Raw genomic sequence first — 23,342 nt, 5'->3', positions numbered from 1 at the left:
AATAAAATAAAATAAAAAATAAAAGTGCAGGAGCAAAGAAGGTAGTCGGTGGGAGGATGGGCTCCGGAGCGCCGGACCCCAGGCAGGATGTGGGGGCAGCAGGGGTCTGCGAATGCGGGGGCGTCTGGTCTTGCTCAGGGAGAGGGTCTGAACAGCCCCGGGGAGGACGGAGAGGGAGGGAAGAGCCCCCCATGCCCTCCGGGGTGCCAAGCTGCGCTGTTTCCTGGTGTGGAGAATCAGGTGGTCGGGCGTGGGGCTGAGGAATAGGTGGGGGCAGAAGTTCGGGGTGTAGGAGCAGCAGGGGAGTTGAAATAGGGGCGCTGCGGGCGGGACGCGGAGGCCGGGGCAGGAGGAAAAGGCCAGCGGAGCGGGGGCTTCCTGAACCTCTCCGGGTTGCACCGCCCCCCCAACCCCCCCCACCGCGTGGCGCGGACCCTGGCGGAGGGCGGCCGCCCAGCCTGGCACCTTGTGCAGGTCCGCGGCCAGCGCGCCCGCCAGCTCCTGCTCGCGCTCCTGGATCATGCGCCGCAGCGCCTCCAGCTGCTGGATCCGGAACTGCAGCGGGCGGGTCCGGCCCGAGTTGAAGGCGGCGCGGGCGCGCCTCACGGTCTCGCTGATCTGGCTCATGGTGCCCGGGGACAGGGAGCGCCTGCAGCGGCGGGGGGCAAGGGCGCGCCCTGAATTCTATAGGAAGGCGACTTGTCTGGGCCCGGGCTCGGCCCTGCGGAAAATGGCCTTCCCTCTGGAAGGTCCGTTTTCTGCCTCGCCTCCTCTCCTGCACGCTCAGACGCCTGGGACCCCCGCTGCCTTGCGCCCCTGAGCGGGCGACACCCGCAGCGTCACGCGTCTGGAGCGGAACTGCTGCTGAGGGCCCTTGGCAGCGTGCTGGGGGCAGGGCCTTTCCCGGACTCCCCGGCTCCGCTGCTTGCTTGCAGAGCTGGTGGCACAGTCCCAGGCCCACACCCCAGGTAGATTGAGGGGGTACAGGCCGCGATTCCACACCCAAGCCGATAAAGGAAAACCTAGCCCAACCCTCCTGCCTAATCCATTGTTCTAAAATGCGCTGGTTTCTTGGCAGAGCTGAACAGGCTTGGTGTTTAAACCATGCGTGCCACACCCGGGAGACGCACACTCATGCCCGTCAAGGATTCACAGAGCTGTAGATTTCCACAAAGAGGGATGGAGGCGATTCCTGCCACCCATACACGAAACCATAGTGGCAAATTGCGATGGCCCCGCTGGGGGCAATTTGGCAATATCTGACAAAAGCTTTTCAAACATATTTCTCTGTGACAAAGAGGTCCTACAGCCTTTCCTAAACATTCACGAATAAGAAAGTCGTCACTGTTTACTATAACAGGGAAATATTGGAAACACGCAAGTCCGCAGGAGGAGACAGTTGAAATGACTCCTGTCACGCCCATGTGACGGATTACTGTGCATGTTGAGGGCTAAGGAGGAGCGGGTGGTTCGGCATGTTTGTAGGGGCTGTCTCTGCACCAGGGGTGTCCCAGGCACTGGGGATAAGAAAGAAAACAGGTTACAGGCCTAGCGCAGTGGCTGACACCTGCAATCTTAGAAGGCACTTTGGGAGGCGAGGTAGGTGGATCACTTCAGGTCAGGAGTTCAAAACCAGCCTGGCCGACATGGTGAAACCCCGTCTCTACTAAAAATACAAAAATTAGCTGGGCGTGACGGTGGGCATCTGTAGTCCCAGCTACTTGGGAGGCTGAGGCAGGAGAATTGCTTGACCCAACCAGGGAGGCAGAGGTTGCAGCGAGCAGAGATTGTGCCATTGCACTCCAGCCTGGGCGACAGAGCAAGACTCTGTCTAAAGAAAAGAAAAAACAGGTTACAGAACAACAGATGGACTGGGGCGCGCACACACACGAGCTCTGACATGCAAGAAAGGACTGGAAGGGTGGCCCCCAACGTGACGGGACAACTGATGGGAGTGGAATTACTGAAGATCTGTTTTCATCTTAAGCAATGTTTGACTTTTTGCAGTTAGCCTGTATTTTGTAAATGTTTGGTGCATTTTAAGACAGGCAACACATGCTCATAAAACAAAGTGTAAAAGATAGCAAAGGGACACAGAAAAAAGTCCACCTCCCTCCTCCCTGCTCCAGCAGCTGTCAGGGCCACCCCCAGAGCGGCCACTGTTACCAGTTCCTTACTCTCCTTTCAGAGATAATCAGCCCACCTGCAGACACAGCGTAACTTTTAACCTCAGCAAAAACAGGATATTTCCATTTTTTTAAACCTTATCTATCACATGTAATACATAATTACATTGTACATAGAACTGTGATCCTGCCTATATTCCAAGGAGTGGCTTCCGATCCTTCCTCTGCCTCCCCTCTCCAGGCTTTCTGACCCCCAGCCCCAGGCTTTCTGCACAGGGAGGAGGGACCTGCTGGCATCGGGGGTGCTCTAAGGCTGCCCTTCTATGGCCCCTCCCTGTGATCTGATAGGAGGCTGGGGAAGCCCCCTCACTGGGACCTTCTCAGCCCCATGGGCCAGGCCCCTCCTGCTGGTCACGAACCCAGCCCTGTAGGAAGGTCCTGCTTCTCTCCCCAGCCTTGTAAGGTCAAACCAGGGCAGCAGCCTTAGACACCGGCCATCAAGGGAGGCAGCCCAGGTAGGAAGAACCTGGTGAGCATGGGACGGGACTGGCCTTGCACCCCAGTGTCACCACTCAGAACTGTGGTCTCTGGGCAGAACGGCCTTCCCAGGACTTCCCTGAGAGACGGGTTAACAAAGGTGCCGCTTCACAGAGATGAGTGGAGACCAGAGCCCCTCACGTCTCAGCTGCACCTGGATGGGAGCCTCCCCAGAGCCAGCTGCCTCGCACCCAATATCCCTGCACCCTGTCCCTCTCATCTGTGCCAGTGTTGACTTTGCCCCCTTGACACCCCCTCCCCTCCTCATCGCCTTCCATCTTCACAAAAGCGCTGCAGTGATGTCCATGAAGAATGAACAGAGATGCATGTGTTTTATAGATGAGGAAAGGGAGACTGAGAAACGCTAAATGCTCTGTCTGATCTCAGCAAGCGGCACACCAGGGTTTGAACCCACATCCGTCTCTGTCGGCCGCTCGCGCATTTGGCACTCGGCTCTGCCGCCTTCCCTCCAGTGATGGAGTCTCACAGCCCATCAAGGCCTCTCACCCCACTGCCACCGTGGCGTCCCTGCTCCGAGGGTCCCTGGACCTCCACCTCCTGGTTCGGGGGATCGCAGAGCTGCCAAAGGTCCAGGAGGATGCTCCAGAGATGATGGTCCCGGAGGCAGGGACCAGCCCCCTGGGAGACTTGCGACACTTAGGGCCCCTGCTCCTAGTGCAGGCTCCACCTAGACAAGAGAAAAAATAAGGCAAGGGGGAAGAGGGTTACCTTTGACACAGCCTCTCCTGGTAACTGGGGCTCCTGGAATGACAAGAGCCAAGAGGGCATGTATTTAAGGACCACCCTTCATTGATCCCTCGGAGTTCCTGCCCAGGAAGTTTCCGTGAGAAGGAATAAACAATATTCAAATGCGGGGCGTGGCGTAATCTGGACCTCTGCTCCCTACAGCCCTGGTTTTGGGGATTAGGTCCCGGGCTGTCTACTTTTGTTTGCTTCTGAAATCCAAGAATGTGTCTGAAGGCTTGGGCAGGGCACACATCCAGTCTTCAAAAGAGCCTGTGGTGTTTGCCCTGGGCGTGGGGGCTGCTGATTGATTCAGCCTGGCGTGGAGCACTTCCAGCTTTCCAAACTGCCGCTGCCAGATGCAGTTCCCCAAGTTCTCTGGTTACATAAGGCCGGCAGGGGTGAGCCATGAGCCACAGCGAGAGCATGCTGCTCCCACGAAAGGCACCCCCAGCCACCACTGTCCGGGCCGTTCCCATCCCCCAGTGTGCACAGGGCCCCATGGAGACAGGGACCCTAACACTGGGGAGCCACACGCTGGGGGCTTTCGATGGGGGTCTCCAGTCCATGAATCTGCGCTCTTGTTGAATAGGTGAGAAGAGGGCCAAGGAGGGTGAGAACTCTGGGAAGTTCCTTCTGTGTGGACCCCAGGAAACCAGAGACGCTTGGGAAGGAAGGAGTCTGGAAAGCCCTTTCCACTCTGTCTGAGAGATGTTGGCCGGACTCCTGCTCTGCACCCCGCTGTGAGGAGGGGCAGGCGTGGAATGGCACGTGTGGTCACCTCTCACACTCCCACTGCAGCCGCGGACTCGCCACCCCTCTCACCAGGCGCTTACTGCCACCCTCACCCGCCTGCCGGCTGCTCACCAGCATGGGGGCCTTGCTTCCCATTTCCCTCAGGGAAACGCAAGGCCCCCATCGTGGCCGACCTGTCCCGAGGACGTCCTCTGGCCCTCCTGCTTCTCTCCACCTGGAACGTCCTTCCCCTCCATCCACCCACACCGCTCCGATGTGGCGGGAAACAGCCCCGACCCCTGGCAACGCTGTCCTCTTCCGCCATTATTCTTTCTCTGGAGCATGTATGTCTGTTTGCTACCTGTCCCTTAACTCCTGACAGCTAGAATTTGATTTCTTCACTGCTGTAATCTCTGCACAGCATTTATAGTAGATGCTCAATAAATATTTATTGATTGTAGTCCCACCTACTTGGGAGGCTGAGGCAGGAGAACTGCTTGACCCAAACCGGGAGGCAGAGGTTGCGGTGAGCCGAGATTGCGCCATGGCACTCCAGTCTGGATGACAGAGCAAGACTCTGTCTAAAAAAAAAGAAAAGAAGAAAGAAAGAAAAGAAAAGAAAGAAAAAACAGCTTACCGAACAACAGATGGACTAGTCCTTTCTTGCATATTAGAGTGCACGCGTGTGTACAGATGGACAGCAGATGTACACACGTGGGCTCTAACATGCAAGAAAGGACCAGAAGGGTGGCCCCAACATGACGGGAAAACTGATGGGAGTGGAATTACTGAAGATCTGTTTTCATCTTAAGCAACATTTGACTTTTTGTAATGAGCTAATGAGCTTGTATTTTGTAAATGTTTGGTGCATTTTAAGACAGGCAATATATGCTCATGAAACAAAATGTAAAAGACAGCAAAGGGGCGCAGAAAAAGTCCACCTCCCTCCTCCGAAATAAACAGGAAATTTCAAAATAATGTGAACACTGTAGTGACCAGATCGGCAGAGGAGGCTGGCGGGGCTGGGATGAGACTCCTCGGGCGGGAACATCATCAGAGCTGAGTGAGAAGCGTTGGGCAGGGAACGGCAAGGGGGCTTGGAAGAGCAGAAGCAAAGGCAGAGGCAGGGAACGTGACGTCACGGGAAAGCTGTGATGTGTCCACTGTTGCCGCAGGAGGTGTGGGAGGGGAATGATGCTCCGGGGGCAGGGGCTCACGGAGGCCTGTGGGCCAGGCCGGCTGCGGGGGTGCGGGGCACTGAGGAGCTTATCAGAAAGACAAACATCTGATAGTTTTTTGTTTTAGAGAACCCCCTGGAGGGCACAGTGTGAGAAAGGTCTAGACCGAAAGCTGCAGCTTCTAGCAATGCAGGCAAGAAATGATGAGACCCCCAAATAAGACTAACAGAATGGGAAACATTCCAGAAACAGCAGAAGGAAGCATCTGCAGGACCTGGCACCTGGGGGGCCTGGACTGGTGGTAGATGCAGAGTGGGGAGCCTCCTGAGAGGGGGAAGACCAGGCGGGGGCCCAGGCCAGTGCCAGCCTCTCCCCCTTTTCTGGTAGCAGCAGCTGATTATCTTTGCAGGTGACCCCTTCCCACTTGATGAGATGATCAATCAGGTGCCTGCTCCAGGCCAGCCATGGGTTGGGGTGGGCTCCCCAAGGGGCCTCCCCGACTCTCCTGGGAATGTGGACCTTCAGTAGAGGGCAGAGTGCGAGGCCGAAGGCCATTCAGAGCTACTCATCGTGTCAGGGGCCCACCCCTGGGTGAACCATGGAAGCACCTAGCAAAAGCCCGCAATGCAGCAGTGAGTCGAAAAGTGACCACGACAGGGCCTGGTGGGCCGAGGGCACCCGGGAAAGGTCAGGTGGCCTGGGTGTCGTGGAAAGCAGCAGCAGTAGTGGTGGGCGCCAGAGCAAGACGCCTAGGAGCAGTTAAAATCTACAAAGAAGGCCGGGAGTGGTGGTTCACGCCTGTAATCCCAGCACTTTGGGAGGCCGAGGCGGGCGGATCACGAGGTCAAGAGATTGAGACCATCCTGGTCAACATGGTGAAACCCCGTCTCTACTAAAAATACAAAAATTAGCTGGGCATGGTGGCGCGCACCTGTAATCCCAGCTACTCAGGAGGCTGAGGCAGGAGAATCGCTTGAACCCAGGAGGCGGAGGTTGCGGTGAGCCGAGATCACGCCATTGCACTCCAGCCTAGGCAAGACTTCATCTCAAAAAAAAAAAAAAAAGTTAGCCTGGCATGGTGGCATACATCCAGCTACTTGAGAGTCTGAGGCGGGAGGTTGAGAGCTGTGATCGTGCCAGTACACTCCAGCCTGGGTGACAGAGTGAACAGGTAGACCGTGTCTCAAAAAAAAAACAAAACAAAAAAAAAGAGTAGAAAGGAGAAAATTGGGCAGTGGGTCTCAGGGATCTCCCCATTGATTAAAAGAGCTATGCCTCAGGAAGACAAACACCACGTGTTCTCCCTTGTGTGGGAGCCAAACAAGTGGATCTCATGGAGATAGAGAGTCGATTGGTGGTTACCAGGCTGGGAAGGTGGAGAGGTGCAGGAATGAAGGGAGCTTGCTCAATGGGTACAAATACATACTTACTTAGTATTCAGCCAGGCACAGTGGCTCACACCTGTAATCCCAGCACTTTGGGAGGCTGAGGCAGGAGGATCTCTTGAGGCCAGGAATTTGAGACCAGCCTTGGTGACAAAGCAAGACCCTATCTCTACAAAAAATTTAAAACTCAGCTGGGCATGGTGGCACGCGCCTGTAGTCCCAGCTACTTGGAAAAGCGGAGGTGGGAGGACCGCGTGAGCCCAGGAGTTAGACCACAGAGAGCTGTGATCGAGTCACTGTAACCAGCCAAGAGCAGCCCGTCAGCTACTGTTTCAGAGCCCCTCTTTGGAGAGGCATGAAATCAGCAGAACTGGCTGTGCCCACGGCCCTTTCCCCCACTGTGTCTGCAACTTCCGAGGACTCATAGGAAAGCACTTAGGAAAGGACTTCTGGGACTTCTTCAACTCTCTATCTGCCGCTAGTCATAGTGCTTCATGCATACTGGTAAGCATGTTGAATGCACAAGCAGCCACAACATGCTTCAGAGAAGCTGCAGGTTTGCAGCCTGGGGAGGTGAGTGTGAGCAAGGGGAGCCTCCCCCAAGCTGCTGCAAAGGCCCCAGTCCTCGCCCTGTCTCCCTTGGACTTTCTCACTCCCAGGAAACTGTGGCTCCCAGGCCCAGGCCCTGGCACCCAGGAAGCCTCTGCTGAGTAAGGACAAAGGGCACCTGTGAGGCAGACGGCATGAGTGCTGGCTGGAGGGGACGTGGGGTCATCCTGGCTAAGTTAGCCTGCCAGGCAGGATGGCAGCAAAGTGCAAGTCATGGTGAGTTAGGCACAGGCAGCCTCACAGCAGGAATGCCCGGCCCTCCCAGCCCAGGCGGAACCTGCCTGAGTCACTGCCTGGCCGCAGCCCCAGCCGCAAAGCTCTGGAGACCAGCCCATGCCCCGGCCGTTCTGCAAGGGACACAGTGGGCACGCCAGGAGGACATGCCAGGGCACGCTTGGGTCGGTGCTACCAGGCTCTTGGGGCCTGGGAAGCCCCATCCTGGATCTTAACAGACATGGAATGTGTCCTCATCACACATGAAATATAATGTTTACTCAAAAAATGCAAAGAAAATTTAAGGTTTTCTTGTTTTTTGTCTGTTTTGTTTTGTTTTGTTTTGAGATGGAGTCTCGCTCTGTAGCCCAGGCTGGAGTGCAGGTGGGGGATCTCGGCTCACTGCAACCTCCACCTCCCGGGTCCCAGTTCAAGCAATTCTCCCACCTCAGCCTCCCAAGTAGCTGGGACACAGGCACAAGCCACCATGCCCAGCTAATTTTTATATTTTTTAGTAGAGACAAGGTTTCAGCATGTTGGCTGGTCTGGTCTTGAACTCCTGATCTCATGATCCACTCACCTCGGCCTCCCAAAGTGCTGGATTACAGGAATGAGCCACCGCACCTGGCCAGAAAATTTAAGTTTTATTTCTTCACAATAATCACACAACTGTAGTTTTACAGACATCATACACATTGTTTAGCTCCGACTTTTTCTTGTGTACTTCCTTGGCTTGCCCCCTTCTCAATATGAGTCTCTCATCAGTAATCCCCAATGTTTTCCCTAAGTTTTTCTCAGTGCTTATTCAACATACACGAAGTAAAAATGTACGTGACACTGGGAGCTGTGGAGCTGGGCACGGTGGCTCAAGGTGCAATCCCAGCACTTTGGGAGGCCAAAGCAGGCGGATCATGAGGTCAGGAGATCAAGACCATCCTGGCCTCAGGAGGCTGAGATTGTGCCATTGCACTCCAGCCTGGGCAACGAAGAAAGACTCGGTCTCAAAAAAAAAAAAAAAAAAAAAAAAAGCGGAGCCTCATCACACACTCTTTTCTGCATCTTCTGACCCCACTCCCTCCAGCGCGGCTGGGAGCTGGGGTCCATCCCTCCTCCCGACCATGTGAAAGCCGTGGTGAGCATGTTGAGCGGGCAAGCAGCCGCAGGGTCCCGTGGATGGGAGACCGCTTTGCCATCCACTGTGGGTCAGTGCTCCATGGCCCGCCTTGCGTGTCCTGGCGTGTGTATTTCTGTGTGTTAGATCCCAGGGACGCTGGCTTCGTCAGTCTTCACAGGTGTTGCCGGCGGCTGTCCACCGAGGCGGCCACCCTAAGGGGCTGTTGTAACTTCGGCCGGCCTGGCAGTGGGCGACGTTCTCTGCCGTTTCCCTGCCGCCCGGTGATTGGCGCACTCCTCACTGTGCAATGGCCGTTGGCATTTGTCTGTTTCTTGATAGACGTGTGTGCATTCCTTGCGGGTGTCTAGGAGCTGTTTGCATATTACAGCCATCTGTATCACTAGTATTTTCCTGAACGCATCTTGTCCACAAACTTTATTTATGGCATCTTTTGCTATATAAAAGATTTTATATAGCTAAATAGAACTCTCTTGTTTTCATTTAGGTTAGGAGGGTCCTCCTTGCCCCAGGATTAATTCCTCATTTTCTGTTAAGATTTGTATTGTTTTATTATTTACTCTGAATCCCTCAAGAGTTGATTTTACAAATGCAAGTGGAAATGCACATTAATTTATCTCAGATGCACAGCCTGTGTGCCAACACGGCAACTCCACCCCTTCCGGACCCTTTGCTGTGTGCCAGGTCTGAGCACTTCCACGCATGAAGTCCGTCGGTCCTCACAAGTACCCAGGAGGTAGGAACTAGCATTACTTCCATATGACAGACGTGGAACTGAAGCACAAGGACGCTAAGGGACTTGCATAAGGTCACACAGCTGGTGAGTGATTGAGCCAAGTTTCACCCAAGGATCTGACCTCGGCGTCCCCTTGAGGAGACTCATATCCTGGGGGGTCCTTTCCTCCCAGGTTTACAAATGTATTGCCAGAGTGTGGAATACAGTTTTCTCCAAATTCTGTTCTCATTCCTAGTCTTGTACGTGTCTACTGCTCCCATCCAGGGAAACGGAAGTTACCATGAGCTCAGGTCTGTCTTGTCAGCGCTTGCAGAGACCAGTCCATGCGTGGGGTTGCTTATCCATTCCAATGGAAGTATGAATGAGATGCATGTTGGTTTCCTAGCTCATTGATTTCTATTTTTATTAGTTTGTAGGTTTTTTTGGTACTTAAACTATATAGGTCCTTTGAGTTTTGTTTTCCTATTATAATAGAGAAGGAACAAAAGTCTTTGCTTTTCCTCTGAATTTGCTGCTGGAGCTCAAGCGTGAGTTCGCCTTCGACGATGCCCTCCGCATACTGAAGTCATCTGAAGGTCACTGCCCCCCGATCCTCCTGAATATGAGGAAGAACTGGTTGGATCCCCCAGCCAAGTGGCAGACATTGTTTTTGGCGGCTGCAGGGGGTGCCCCGTGTGACAGGCACATGCCGAGACCTGCCGGTGGAGGAAGTAGTACCTTTGTTTTTTGACTTTGTTCCTTTTTGTGGAGAACGGGGTCTCACTGCATTGTCCAGGCAGGTCTCGAATTCCTGGGCTCAAGCTATCCTCCCACTTCTGCCTCCCTAAGAGCTGGGATGACAGGCGTGAGCCACAGCGCCAGCAGGAGGTAGCACCTTTGAAGATTCCACTGACCACCTGACCACAGCTAGCCAGGGGCCTGGTATCGGGGACGCCACCTGAGCAAGCCATCCCGGATGGCCTGGCCTCCAACAACTCAGGGATAACATGGGCTTCAGGAGGAACCCTCTGGTCCAGCTGCCCCACCCAGCCGCCCTTATGAGCTCCAAGTCCCTCTCCAAGCCTTTGCCAAACTCCCCAAACCCTCTGCTCTCCTCCTTTTCCCACCCCGATTCCCCACCTTCCTCATCTCCACCATCCACCCAGGAGGCATCTGCCGCTGGTAACATGGCTGTAGGATCCCCCTTGGTTCAAGAGGTGGGCTCCCAGAAAGACCCTGGGAAGTCCCCCCAGGAGTCTGGCCAGGGGAACCCATTTATGCTGTTCCTCTGCCTGGCCATCCTGCTGGAACACCACGACCACATCCTGCTCAATGGGCTGGATGACAATGAGCTGGCCACGTGCTTAGACAGCTTTGTGCCAAAACACCACCTGGGGCATGTCCTGTGCTGTGCCGGGGCTCTCTTTGCTGATTACCTGCAGTCCGAGGTGAGGGACTCAGAGGAGGGGTTGAGGCTACAGCCGCATCGTGATCAGGCCCACCATCAGCCACACCAGATCTCCATTCTGTGCCACGAGGGCCAACACATGAGAACCCCCCTCCCTGCATGCCATCCCTAGACCTGTTGGAGCATAGAGCCCTTCCTCCCCCAGGCCTAAGTATGTGGGGCTGTGCTTCGACGCTGCCCCCCAGAGGCCACGCCCTGTCTATTCTGCTTCTGTTTTTTTGTTTTGGTTTGGTTTGGTTTTTTTTGAGACCGAGTTTTATGCTTGTTGCCCAGGCTGGAGTGCAATGGCATGATCCCGGCTCACCGCTACCTCCGCCTCCTGGGTTCGAGAGATTCTCCTGCCTCAGACTTCTGAGTAGCTGGGATTACAGGCACCCACCACCACACCCGGTTGATTTTTAAAATATTTTTAGTAGAGATAGGTTTCTCCATGTTGGTCAGGCTGGTCTCAAACTCCCGACCTCAGGTGATCCGCCCACCTGGCCTCCCAAAGTGCTGGGATTACAGGCATGAGCCACCATGCCCAGCCTGTTTCTGTTGTTTTAACAACTATACTTTACACACATGAAAAAAAAAAAAAAAACTCCACCTATTAAATCAGATGCATTGGTTATTTTTTTTTTAATCATTGCCTTTTATTGATTGGCCTGACAGCTGGGTATTGACTCCTCCCACTGTAAGTCCCACCTTATCAAGCTCTCCTTACCATTCTAGTCACGTTTGTTTCATGTATTTAACCATCATTTTGCTTAGTCCATACAGGCCTATGACTTTTTTCCTTGATAAGTTTCGCTTTTCTCATCACGTGTTCTAAGCTGCAAGTCCGCCCGTCTGTGTCTTGTCCGTCCACACCCGGCCTGTGCCCAGACCCTCTCCACCTTGCTGCGCCACCTGCCTCCCATCAATCCTGCATGGCGACGGCTTTTTTCTTTTTTTTTTTTTTGAGACAGAGTCTGACTCTGTCGCCCAGGCTGGAGTGCAATGACACAATCTCGGCTCACTGCAACCTCTGACTCTCGGGTTTAAGCAATTCTCTTGCCCTCAGCCTCCCAAGTAGCAGGAATGACAGGTGACCACCACAACGCCCAGCTAATTTTTTTGTATTTTTAGTAGAGGTGGGGTTTCTCCATGTTGGCCAGGCTGGTCTCAAACTCCTGACCTCATCAGGTGATCTGGCTACGGCTTGTTTTCAGGCAATATCCTGCCAGCCTCTCTCTGTGTAATGACGGAAATTCTTGGGTTATCTTCTCCATCTGCCCCTGTGGTGAGCAGTTTACTTCACTCGGTTATTTCCTGCTGTCTGCAGTGCTGTTTCTTCACATCCCCTGGCTTGCCTGTAAGTTCCTTCCTGCCTTTCTACGGGTCCTTTCCTGCCTATCAATGGGTCCTCGTGTCTCTGCTCTACAATCACTTGTGCGTTTCTCTGCGCCACCGTTTCCCACGGTGGGCTGCCCTCCATTGCCAGGACCCGAGCTTCAGACTCACCTCTGCTCCTCGCCACCCCAGGCCCTGGCTGTGGCATTTGGGATAGGCACCCCTGCCCCTCCCCACCTCTGTGTCCCGGGGATTTGGCCCCCACTTAAAACTAGAAGTCCAGAGCCCTCTTGTACTTTACTTTTACGCTATTATTTGACCCGAGTGAGGCATGGATACAAAATGACTTTTTTTCCCAATCACTGCCAACCGAGGCGCGGCGGGAAATCTTACTACTTTTCCATCCGTAAGACATCTCAGCAGCTCCCGTCCTTCCTGGCTGGTGTCCCACATCAAACGCCAGGTCCAGCCGAATTTAGTAAACGGACTCTAGTGAATGCGCTTCTGCCCAGCCTGCGTTGGGCCCGTGGCCCTGAGGAAGGGGACAAGGCCTCGCTATCCCGCCCACTCCGGGTCCCCCGAGTCTCCCTTTCCCGCTGGAATATCATAGGCTGGCAGGAGAAAAATGGGCCAGAGCTAAGGCCTTCGGACCTAACTGGTGCTCCTGGGAGGTGCGGCTGCGGCAGCCCTGCAGTGTTCACCCACCACTGGGTTCCTGGAGAGGGAGGGAGATTTCTGCGGCCCCCATATCCTCTGCCAAGGACCTTCCATGGGGCTCCTCACCTCGCCAGCAGGTCCCTGGCCATGGTCTCGGCAAGGTGGCCCGCCCAGCAAGCCTCCTGGGGTGCAGCTGGCCTTCAAACGCATCCTCCACACACAAAACGCAATTGCGGGCGCCCTGCTCAGCCTCTTTCTGCCCAGACTTCTCTGTCTCATTCTTTTTATCATTATTATTATTTTTTTTTAAAGACAGAGTCTTGCTCTGTCGCCAGGCACCAGGCTGGAGTGCAGTGACGCAATCTCAGCTCACTGCAATCTCCGCCTCCCGGGTTCAAGCTGTCTCCTGCTTCAGCCTCCTGAGTAGCTGGGACTACAGGCACACGCCACCACGCCCAGCTAATTTTTGTATTTTTTAGTAGAGACGGGGCTCCCAAAGTGCTGGGATTACAGGCGTGAGCCACCGCGCCCGGCCTCTTTTTTCTTGATCAACCAGTTCAAATGACACAGAGGGTGGCTCAGCTAGTCCCTTGTATGAGAAGACATCCCAACGGGCAAGGAAACGCCGCCCCTTTCTTTGCAGGCACCCCCATCTCCATCAGGGAGTCCCTTGGAGCCCCGCAGCCAGCACGGAGTGGCGGGAGCGCATCCATGTGTGAGGGAGCCTCCAGGGAAGGAAGGGAAAAGGTCACACTTCTCTCCCCTTAGGTTCATGATTCCTTCAGCCCTCACCAGCTCTCCAGTGTCTAGCTTTCTGTTTACACGGCAGAGATGCTCAAAGACATGAAGAACTGGCTCTGCTCCCTCACCCTGGGGAGAGGTCTCCACTGGGCAAAGGGCCCAGAGCACACAAAGGAAGCACGGAGGCCAAGATGATGGCATTTCAGGCCTTGGGACCCCTGGTTATGGGTGGAGAGCGGGTGAGTCCTCCAGTACCCCCAGACTGGAGCACGCTCTATTCCAGCTGTGTCCATCCACCCCATAATCACTGAGACGACCACAGAGCCCTCAGACCCATTCAAAACCATCTGCACGATTCACATGCAATGGATATTATTCACCCTTAAGGAAGAAGGGTCAGGCACCATGGCTCATGCCTGTCATCCCAGCTATTCAAGAGGCTAAGGTGGAGGATCACTTAAGACCGGGAGCTCAAGACCAGCCTAGGCAACATAGTGAGACCCCATCTCTATAAAAAAGAAAATTGGCCAGGCATAGTGGCGCATGCCACCAGGGTTGCTTGAACCCAGGAGCTTGAGGCTGCAGTGAGCTATGATCACACCACCGCACTCCAGTGGTGGGCAACAGAGCAAGGCCCTAAAAAAAAGGAAGGAGGCTGGGCTTGGTGGCTCATGCCTGTAATCCTAGCACTTTGGGAGGCCAAGGCAGGCAGATCACCTGAGGTCAGGAGTTCGAGATCAGCCTGGCCAACACGGTGAAACCCCGTCTCTACTAAAAATACTAAATTAGCTGGGCGTGGTGGCACGTGCCTGTAATTCCAGCTCCTTGAGAGCTGGGGCAGGAGAATCACTTGAACCTGGGAGGAGGAGGTTGCGGTGAGCTGGGATTGTGCCACTGCACTCCAGCCTGGACAACAGAGCAAGACTCCATCTCAAAAAAAAAAAAAAATAGGAAGGAAATCCCGATGTGCTACAACACGGATGAACCTTGAGTGAAATACGCTGGTCACCAAAGGAGAAATCCTGTATGATTCCACTTACGTGAGGTACTTGAATAGTGAAATGTACAGAGAGAAAGTAGAATGGTTGGAATGGTGGTTGTCTGGAGCGGAGAGGAGGGGCATGGGGAGTGTTGAATGGGGACAGAGTTTCAGTGTGGGGAAGACGAAAGTGTCCTGGCCGGGCGCAGTGGCTCACGCCAGTAATCCCAGCACTTTGGGAGTCCAAGGTGGCAAATCACTTGAGGTCAGGAGATCAAGACCAGCCCAATCAACATGGAGAAACCCCATCTCTACTAAAAATACAAAATTAGCCAGGCTTGATGGTGCATGCCTGTAATCCCAGCTACTCAGGAGGCTGAGGCAAGAGAATCGTTTGAACCCGGGAGGCGGAGGTTGCAGTGAGCCAAGATCACGCCATTGGACTCCAGCCTGGGCAACAAAAGCAAAACCCCATCTCAAAAGAAAAAAAAAAAAGATGAAAGAGTCCTGGAGATGGAAGGTGGTGAGGTGCACGGTAATGTGGGTGCACTTAATGCCACCCAACTGCACACATAAAATGGTACATTTAATGTTACATATATTTTACCACAATAAAAAGAAATGATTTTAACTCCATGCACATTGACCCAGTAATACAGCGAATCCAACAACAATTTACTGAGCTCTGCCAGGTGCAGGTGCTGGAGCTGTCCTGGTGACAAAAGGGGACCACAGCTCACCCTGGGGGCTCCTGCCTGGCCAGAAGTGCAGAGGTGACTGTGAAAAGCCTTGCAGGGGCTCACGGGGGAGCTGGGAAGAGGACCAGAGCGGCACAGTGGGTGTGCCTCTGACAGAAACCACACCTGGAGGGGGGCTCCTGGGTCAGGGAAGTGGACCCAGCAGGTGTCCAGGTATAAACCAGCTCCAGCGTGGGAGGCTGGACTCTCCGAAAGACGGGTGTGGAGACAGGAGAGCCAGATTCCCGGCAGCAGTAACCTCGGGGCAGGGAAGAACACATTGGTTGGGGATGCACAGAGGGTTTGAGAGGGAATTTCACTCTTTTTGACCAGGCTGGAGCACAATAGTGTGATCTCGGCTCACCACAACTTCCGCCTCTCGGATTCAAGCGATTTTCCTGCCTCAGCCTCCCGAGTAGCTAGGATTACAAGCGCCTGCCACCATGGCTGGTTAATTTTGTCTATTTTTTAGTAGAGACTGGGTTTCTCCAAGTTGGTCAGGCTGGTCACAAACTCCCAATCTCAGGTGATCTGCCCACCTTGGCCTCCCAAAGTGCTGAGATTACAGGCGTGAGCCACCGCGCCCGGCCTGTTAAATATATTTTATACATTTTTGTATGCCTGAAACATTTCATTTTTTAAAAAAGAAAAATGCTGATTTCAAGTCTGGACGACATCCAAGCATCGGCATTTGGAGGCAGCTGTCACAGTGTGCACTGGGTCAGAGCCCCAGAGCGAGTGTAGACATGGTCTACACTGAGGAGTGGGCCTGAGGGGGTGGGTGGCTGAGAGCTGCTAGAAGAACCAGAATCACAGAAGCGGAGGAGCGTTTCCTGAGGCCAGAGGGGCAGCAGGCTTGAAGGCTGCTGAGCAGTCAAGTAAACCCAGTCCAGAGGGGCGGATGGATCAGGCACCGGTGGCCATCAGACAGCAGTTTCAGTGTTGCAAGTCCTCTAGAAAGTGACCAGACGGATCTGAGGAAGGGGGCGGACACCTAGTCAGGGGCTGGCAGCCTCGTGGCGGCATCACTTATGATCAGCATGAAAGTGGAGCAGCCCGCAGGCCCCACAGGACGGGATCCGTTAAATGAACGGAGGTGCAGCCCCGTGATAAAAGCCTTGAGACCCTTGACAAGGACAGATGCACACAATGACTAAGACATCAGAAAAGCAGGTTTTAAAATACTGCATTTTCTGTGGTTCCATTTTTGTAAAAGATTTTGTGTGCATGAGGGAAATATCTGGGTAAGATGAATGGAAATGTGAATCCAGTCTTTGGGTTTATGGGGGGTTTGTTCTCTTGCTTATTTTTATTTTATTTTATTTTATTTTATTTTATTTTATTTTTGAGATGGAGTTTTGCTCTTGTTGCCCAGGCTGGAGTGCAATGGCGCAATCTCGGCTCACTGCAACCTCCGCTTTTCAGGTTCAAGGGATTCTCCTGCCTCAGCTTCCCAAGTATCTGGGATTACAGTCATGCGCCAGCACGCCTGGCTAATTTTTGTATTTTTAGTTTCTCCATGTTGGTCAAGCTGGTCTCGAACTCCCAACCTCAGGTGATCTGCCCACCTCGGCCTCCCAAAGTGCTGGGATTACAGGTGTGAACCAGCCTTATTTTTATTTTAAAAGGCTTCTGCAAGGAATTAAAGTACTAGAAATGTGAAAAGGAGGGAGGAGAGGGGCGCCTCCAGTCAAGGAGGAAGAGCAGGTTGGGAGAGGTCTCTTCCCTGGGGGGGCTGGTGTGTCTGGGCTCCCTTCTGTCCACTTGGGACATTGAGAGAGAAGCGGCCCCAACAGCAGAAGGGCACCAAGCACATCATCCAAGGCCCCAAATAGTTCCTGGGCTCTGTTCTGTGCCCAGCCCTAGGAGAGAAAACCCAGAGGCAGTTAGCGAGCTTCCAGTGGAGTGGCAGAAGCCTAAAGATGGGGAACTGGGCAAGGGGCCCCCAAGCTCCACAGAGGGCTGGAGAAGTCGGAAGTCAAGCCCGGAGCTGTGGGGGACCAGGAAGCTTTGAGGGGTGGGGATGTGGAGGGGGCTCTGGGTGCTGGGCAGCTGGCTGTCTCAAGGGAAGAGCAAGCACAAAGGCGAGGCCTGACCAGGTCTGCTCATGGAGCCCTGGGAGAGTGTGGGGGTGGGCGGAGCTGGGTCGCCCTGAGTGCAGGGTGGAGGTGCTTGGACTCTGTTCCGGGGCGGCAGTGAGGAGCACAGAGTAAAGTTCAGATGGACTGGTGTTAATTGACCTCTCCTGCAAATGACAAGCACAAAGAGAAGGCGCTGCTTCCGCCCACCCGTGGGGAGGAGCCATGCCCCCTGCTTCCATGCAGGTGTAGGAGCGAGCTCGGGGCCTGGGGCCGGGCTCGAGGGTGTGTCTGTCTCCCTTTCTCTCCCTCTGCCCTCCCCACCCTCTGCTTGTCTCTGCACATCTGCCTCATTCCTCCTGCCTGCTGGAGGAGAATCAGGAAGGAGACAGGGAGTGTCCATGGGCTCCCATGCCTGGGCTCAGTGAGCGCGGGCCACACACTCCCACCCACACACCACAGCCCTCGCCCCGAGGCCTGCTTGCCGCCAAAAACTAGCATCTTGACATGTGGCCTGATGCCTTCCTCCTGATCCGTGTGCCTCACTCCCTGCTCCCCGTCATTGCCAGATTTCCCTGCACCCCACTCCTTGGCTGCCCTGCCCTCCACCTCACCCCTCAGTCCTGCTGGGCCCTCTGGAAAGCACAGTCCTCCTCCTCCCTGCCTGAACCCCAAATCTGTTTGCCCAAAGGACCAGGACGGCTTCCCTGCGGCCCTCCTTCCCACGGGCGCTGCCTTCCTCCAGGCCCCTCATGCCTCAAGACCTGGGGTAAAGTGGGCTCCTGCCACACCCCCCACCCACCCCTGCATCCAGGCCGAAGGGCAGTGCTTTTCTCCTTCACAAATCCCAGCTCCTTGGAAGCTCACACAGTGGCCCAAGACCGCTCCTCCCTCCCTCTCCCTCCAGGAGGCCTGTGGTGCCCTGCTCGCTGCAATGCTCAGCCCCAGGCCGTCGGCTTCTGATCTCATCTGCACAGACCTTTCCTTCCACGCGCCTTCGGCTCACACTGTCAAGGACCCACTGTGAGCGACGAGCTAGACACTGACAGACAGCCCCGGTCATGAGAAAGGTGCTTTCTCATAACTGACGGTGCCTATCTGCGACCAGCAGGATCAAAGAGACAAACGCTGGCAAACAAGTGCCTTCTTTTTCCATGTAGACCTATTTTTTCTTTTTCATTTCATTTGTAGTAAAAACACATAAAATAAATTCACCTTTTTAACCATTTTCAAGCAGAGAGCTCAGCGGTGTTAGGCCCATTCCCACGGTGTACAGCCGCCACCTCCATCCGTCTCCAAGGACTTTTCCATCTTCCCCAAACTGAAACTCTGTGTCCATTAAACAAACCCCCCATAGCCTCTGGAAACCACCGTTCTCTGTCTCTGTGAATCTGACTCAGTGCCTCATGTAAGTGGAATTATACAAAGTGCGTCCTTCTGCATATGGCTAATTTCACTCAGCGCGCCATCCTCAAGGCACATCCCACTTTGCATCGCATCAGGATTTCCTTCCTTTTTAAGCTGAATAACAGGCACCGTCTGTCTACACCTCATCCTGCTCATCCACTCATCAGCCCGTGGACACTTGGGTGGCTTCCTTTCGGCCACTGCAAATCACGCTACAACAAACTTGGGGGTAGGAGTACTTCCTCCAGACGCTCTTTCTCTTCTTTGCGGTATATAATCAGAAGTGGCATTGCTGGATCGTGTGGCCACCCATGTGTCACTTTCCGAGGGACTGCCAGACCACCCTCCACAGCGGCAGCGCCATTTTCCATTCCCACCGCAATGCACAGGGGTTCCAACTTCTCCACGTCCTCACAACACTTATTTTCATGGAGGTAATTTCATCACCACAGTGAGCCGGCAGGTCTCAGGATTCGCTGTCAGAAAAACAGCTCTCTTCTTTCCTCCCCTCTGGCCTCTGGAGCTAGTTCTTCCTGGACCTTGGGATGAGAGCTGAGGCAAGTCCATGATGTCCCCAGTCCCTCTCTGTTCGTGAATAACAACACGATTTGAGCCGGTTTAGAAAAGAATGCCTGTTGGGGCCGGGCGCGGTGGCTCACACCTGTAACCCCAGCATTTTGGGAGGCTGAGGTGGGCGGATCGCCTGAGGTCAGGAGTTTGAAACCAGCTGACCAACATGGTGAAACCCCATTTCTATTAAAAATATAAGAAAATTAGCTGGGCATGGAGGCACACGCCTGTAGTCCCAGCTACTCAGGAAGCTGAGGCAGGAGAATCGCGTGAACACAGGAGGTAAAGGTTGCAGTGAGCCGAGACTGTGCCGGTGCACCGAAGCCTGGGTGACAGGAGTGAGACTTCGTCTCAAAAAAAAAAAAAAAGCCCTTTGGGGTCATCCTCGGAGCCTCTTCCAGTGCCTCACCCAGAGGGCTGCTGCAGCTGCCGGTGCCGTGAGTGGGCAGGAGGCCCTGTAGGCTTCTCAGCTCCCCACCTTGCTCCTCCTCCTCGGCCTCAGTGAGCCCTGGCTCCACCAAGATCACAGAGGGAAGGCAGGCAAAAGGACCAGAACAAAAAGCTTTCCTGCCTGCAGAAGTCTCAGATGGTTTCCTCTGAGGTCCGAGGCTTGCTCGCTCACACATCAGCTTTTGACAGCCTCCCATACCCTCTGTCCCCAAGGACCACTGCCGCAGTCTCCCTTTGATGGAGGAGACACCATCTCTGCAGATGGCTCATGTTCCTCTGCTGCCCTTAGCCTCTCACAGACACCCCCAGTTTCCTACCAAGGCCCCCTTACCCCAAGCCCTGGAGCAGCCACGTTGGGCAGGACCCCCAGCTCTCCCTGCCAGCTCCCCTGCCCACACCATCCCCTTGGCACTGCCACACATCCTTTGACCTACAAAGTGAGAGCAGTTTGGCCAGAAGTAAACTGTTGGCCATTTGATTTTTCCGGCAGCAGACACCCACTTAGCATGTCCCCTAAGCTTCAGAAGATACATAGAAAAGTTCTCCCAAAGGCGCCAGCAAAGAGGGGCGCTAGCAGCCTCAGCCCTCCGTCGGAGAGAGACACTCGAAGCAGTCTCACGTAGCACTCCTCGAAAGCAGGGCCGGGGAAGGAGAGCCAGCGCACGGGCAGCACTGAGTTGGGTCCTGGCTGTTTCCGGGGGTGCCTGAGCAGTGGTCTGGCTGGTCTCCCTGGCAGCAGTGCCCACGGAGGACTCAGCACTGCTCTCTGCTGCTGGCAGGTTGGGCTTTAGCAAAATCAGCCTGCTGGGCCCACAGACAGCCTGCAGCCCCATCACCACAGCAGGCTTATCATGGGCTCACAGAGCAAGCGCCAGGGTGGCCAAGGACAGAGGCCGGCTGACCTTCATTGGACAAATCATCCTGTCCACCTGGTTTGTCCTGTGCGCCCTCTGGTGGGGGCGACACAGAATACAGTACTGTCTGGTCACTGCCTGGGTTATCACCAGTCTCTTCTTCAGATCTCCTCTGCTCCAGTTTTCCGGTCTTGCTTCTCCTAAGCCCCAGATCAATCAGCAAACCATGCACCACTGCCCACGTGCCTGTGTCTATCCTTCCCCCAACCTCTCCTCTCTATACAAAGGCTATGCCAGCCACGCTGCCCCCCTTGCAGACAGGGTCTCTTAGCATGTGACCCAGCTTCACCAATCCAACAGGCTGACACTGGACCTTAAAAGAGCCAAGAGGTGGAGACCACAGGGGTTTTCTCTCTGACAGCAGTAGTGCTTGCCACAAGATCAAATTCCCCGAGAGGCAGCGGACACAGCGCCAGCAATGCAATGACGTCCTCTGCCTATTCCACTTCTGCAGCTTCGTTTCTGATCTTTTTCCCGAGTTCTCCAGGCCTCCCCCAAAATTTTACAAATAGCCTATAAAAATATAATGAGTTATTTTCTGCTTAAATCAGAGTTGTTCCTATGTTCCCGTTTGTGGTAAGCCACACAAATGGCCATAGGAACTCCTCCCATGCTGGCGTGCACACAGCTTTACAACGTGCCTCTGCCATAAACCCCACCAATGGGGTATTTCTCCACCTCCTGATTCTAGACTTGGCCATGGGATTTGCTTCTGGCCATGGGACATTAGCAGCTATTAGGCACACAGAGACATGTAGGGTGCTGGTGCTTTGTCCTGGGACCTGCTCTCTCACTGCCATGGGATGCCACCACGTAAACAAGGCTGAGCTGGCTGCCAGAGGGTGGCAGACAGGAGGCCAAGTCATCTTCGATGCCCCAGCTAAACATCGTGCAAGTCTACAAACCCAAGTGAAGCTGTCTTAGACCCCTGAGCACCAGCCATGTTGACTCAGATCAGAACTGCCTCAGTGGCCCAAAAGCATGATGAGATATAATACACGCTTAGTATTTTAAGCCATGAAGTTTTGGAGTGGTTTGTTATACAGCAAAAATTAACTCATACGCTTTCTAGCAACTGAGCACGCTGATAGATCCTCACATCCTGTTAATCTCCAAGGTATTTTAGCTCCTACTCATCTGTTGAAACCATCCATCATTCTCACGTGAGTAAGTTTCGTCTGGTCTCCCTGCATCCATTTGTGCCCCTCTAATCTTTTCTGCAACCTGCCAATCTGATTAATCCACATCCCCTGCTTAAAAATGGCTGCAAGGCCAGGTACAGCGGTTCACGCCTGTAATTCCAGCACTCTGGGAGGCCGAGGCAGGTGGGTCACTTGAGGTCAGGAATTCAAGACCAGCCTGGCCAACATGGTAAAACCCCATCTCTACTAAAAATGCAAAAAAATTAGCTGGGCATGGTGGTGCATGCCTGTAATCCCAGCTACTGGGGAAGCCGAGGCAGGAGAATCACTTGAACCCAGGAGGCAAAGGTTGCAGTGAGCTGAGATCCTGCCACTGCACTCCAGCCTGGGCCACTGAGTCAGACTCCGTCTCAAAAAAAGGCTGCAAGCTCCTCAACATACCTCTCCCTCTCCCTCTTCCCACCCAGACTCTCTGACCTGCAGCCACACAGTGGCTGTGCTGACATGTTCTGTCTTGGGCTGAAGTCCCCGACTTGCTCACATAGACACAGACATGCTTACAGCTGCACCTAAGCAGATCCATCTGCTTCACTGACACCTGCAGATGGGCTGTGAGAACATGAGCTCTGCAGGAAGCCTGCCTGAGTTAGAATCCTGGCTCAGGCCGGGCGCGGTGGCTCAAGCCTGTAATCCCAGCACTTTGGGAGGCCGAGGCGGGTGGATCACGAGGTCAAGAGATCGAGACCATCCTGGTCAACATGGTGAAACCCCGTCTCTACTAAAAATACAAAACATTAGCTGGGCATGGTGGCGCGTGCCTGTAATCCCAGTTTCTCAGGAAGCTGAGGCAGGAGAATTGCCTGAACCCAGGAGGCGGAGGTTGCGGTGAGCCGAGATCACGCCATTGCACTCCAGCCTGGGTAAGGAGCGAAACTCCGTCCCCCCAAAAAAAAAATAAATAAATAAATAAAAAGAAAAAATATTAGAATCCTGGCTCAGGCACTCACCACCTATGAGAAATTAAGCCAGTAGCTTCGGTTTCCTCGTGGGCAGAATGTGGGTTCACAGAAAACGCTTAGAACTGAGTGACACAGGGCAGACATGCAGTGTCTGTCAGCCATGATTATTATTTTCCACAAACATCAAACAGATGTTGAGGACCTGCTACCTCCAGGTACTGTCCTGGGATCTAGGGACACAATGAGACCGTACAGTTCCTGGCTGTAGAGGGCTGACGTTTTAGTGAGCTGATAAGAATCATAAACAAATAAAAATACACACAAGCCTGTAATCCCAACACTTTGGGAGGCCGAGGCAGGCGGATCACGAGGTCAAGAGATCGAGACCATCCTGGCCAACATGGTAAAACCCCGTCTCTACTAAAAATACAAAAATTAGCTGGGCGTGGTGGCGTGCGCCTCTAGTCCCAGCTACTCGGGAGGCTGAGGCAGAAGAATTGCTTGAACCGGGGAGGCGGAGGTTGCAGTGAGCTGAGATTGTGCCACTGCACT

General features: G+C 54.0%; 2 protein-coding genes across 3 annotated transcripts in view; one reads left to right on the top strand and one right to left on the bottom strand.

Annotated features, from left to right (window-relative positions):
• The window catches only part of ALDH3A1 (aldehyde dehydrogenase 3 family member A1), a 10,093-nt gene extending 6,584 nt beyond the window's left edge, over positions 1-3,509 (bottom strand). The window contains exons 1-2 of one of the 2 annotated variants that reach the window (XM_032269161.1): positions 3,393-3,509; positions 466-649 (exon numbers count right to left, since the gene is read on the bottom strand). In XM_032269161.1, the coding sequence (XP_032125052.1) occupies positions 466-627 (162 nt within the window). In that variant the 5' untranslated portion in view covers positions 628-649; positions 3,393-3,509. The remainder of the gene's footprint in view (positions 1-465; positions 650-3,392) is intronic. The other variant, XM_032269160.1, reaches the window with a different exon arrangement.
• Positions 3,510-10,216: 6,707 nt separating this feature from the next.
• Positions 10,217-11,009, top strand: LOC116543556 (TBC1 domain family member 25-like). Its single transcript, XM_032269214.1, has one exon. It carries the CDS (start codon positions 10,382-10,384, stop codon positions 10,952-10,954), a length of 573 nt encoding a protein of 190 aa, XP_032125105.1. The 5' UTR covers positions 10,217-10,381; the 3' UTR covers positions 10,955-11,009.
• Positions 11,010-23,342: the final 12,333 nt, after the last annotated feature.

Source organism: Sapajus apella, unplaced genomic scaffold (assembly GCF_009761245.1).
Source record: "Sapajus apella isolate SASKATOON/1434 unplaced genomic scaffold, GSC_monkey_1.0 scaffold189, whole genome shotgun sequence".
Taxonomy (NCBI): Eukaryota; Metazoa; Chordata; class Mammalia; order Primates; family Cebidae; genus Sapajus; species Sapajus apella.
Note: the sequence above shows the minus strand (reverse complement) of the source record. Positions and strands in the feature narration are given on the sequence as shown.

Excerpts from the sequence above, each read along its gene's own strand:
- LOC116543556 (XM_032269214.1), top strand. The coding sequence starts at position 10,382 with ATGGGCTTCAGGAGGAACCCTCTGGTCCAGCTGCCCCACCCAGCCGCC.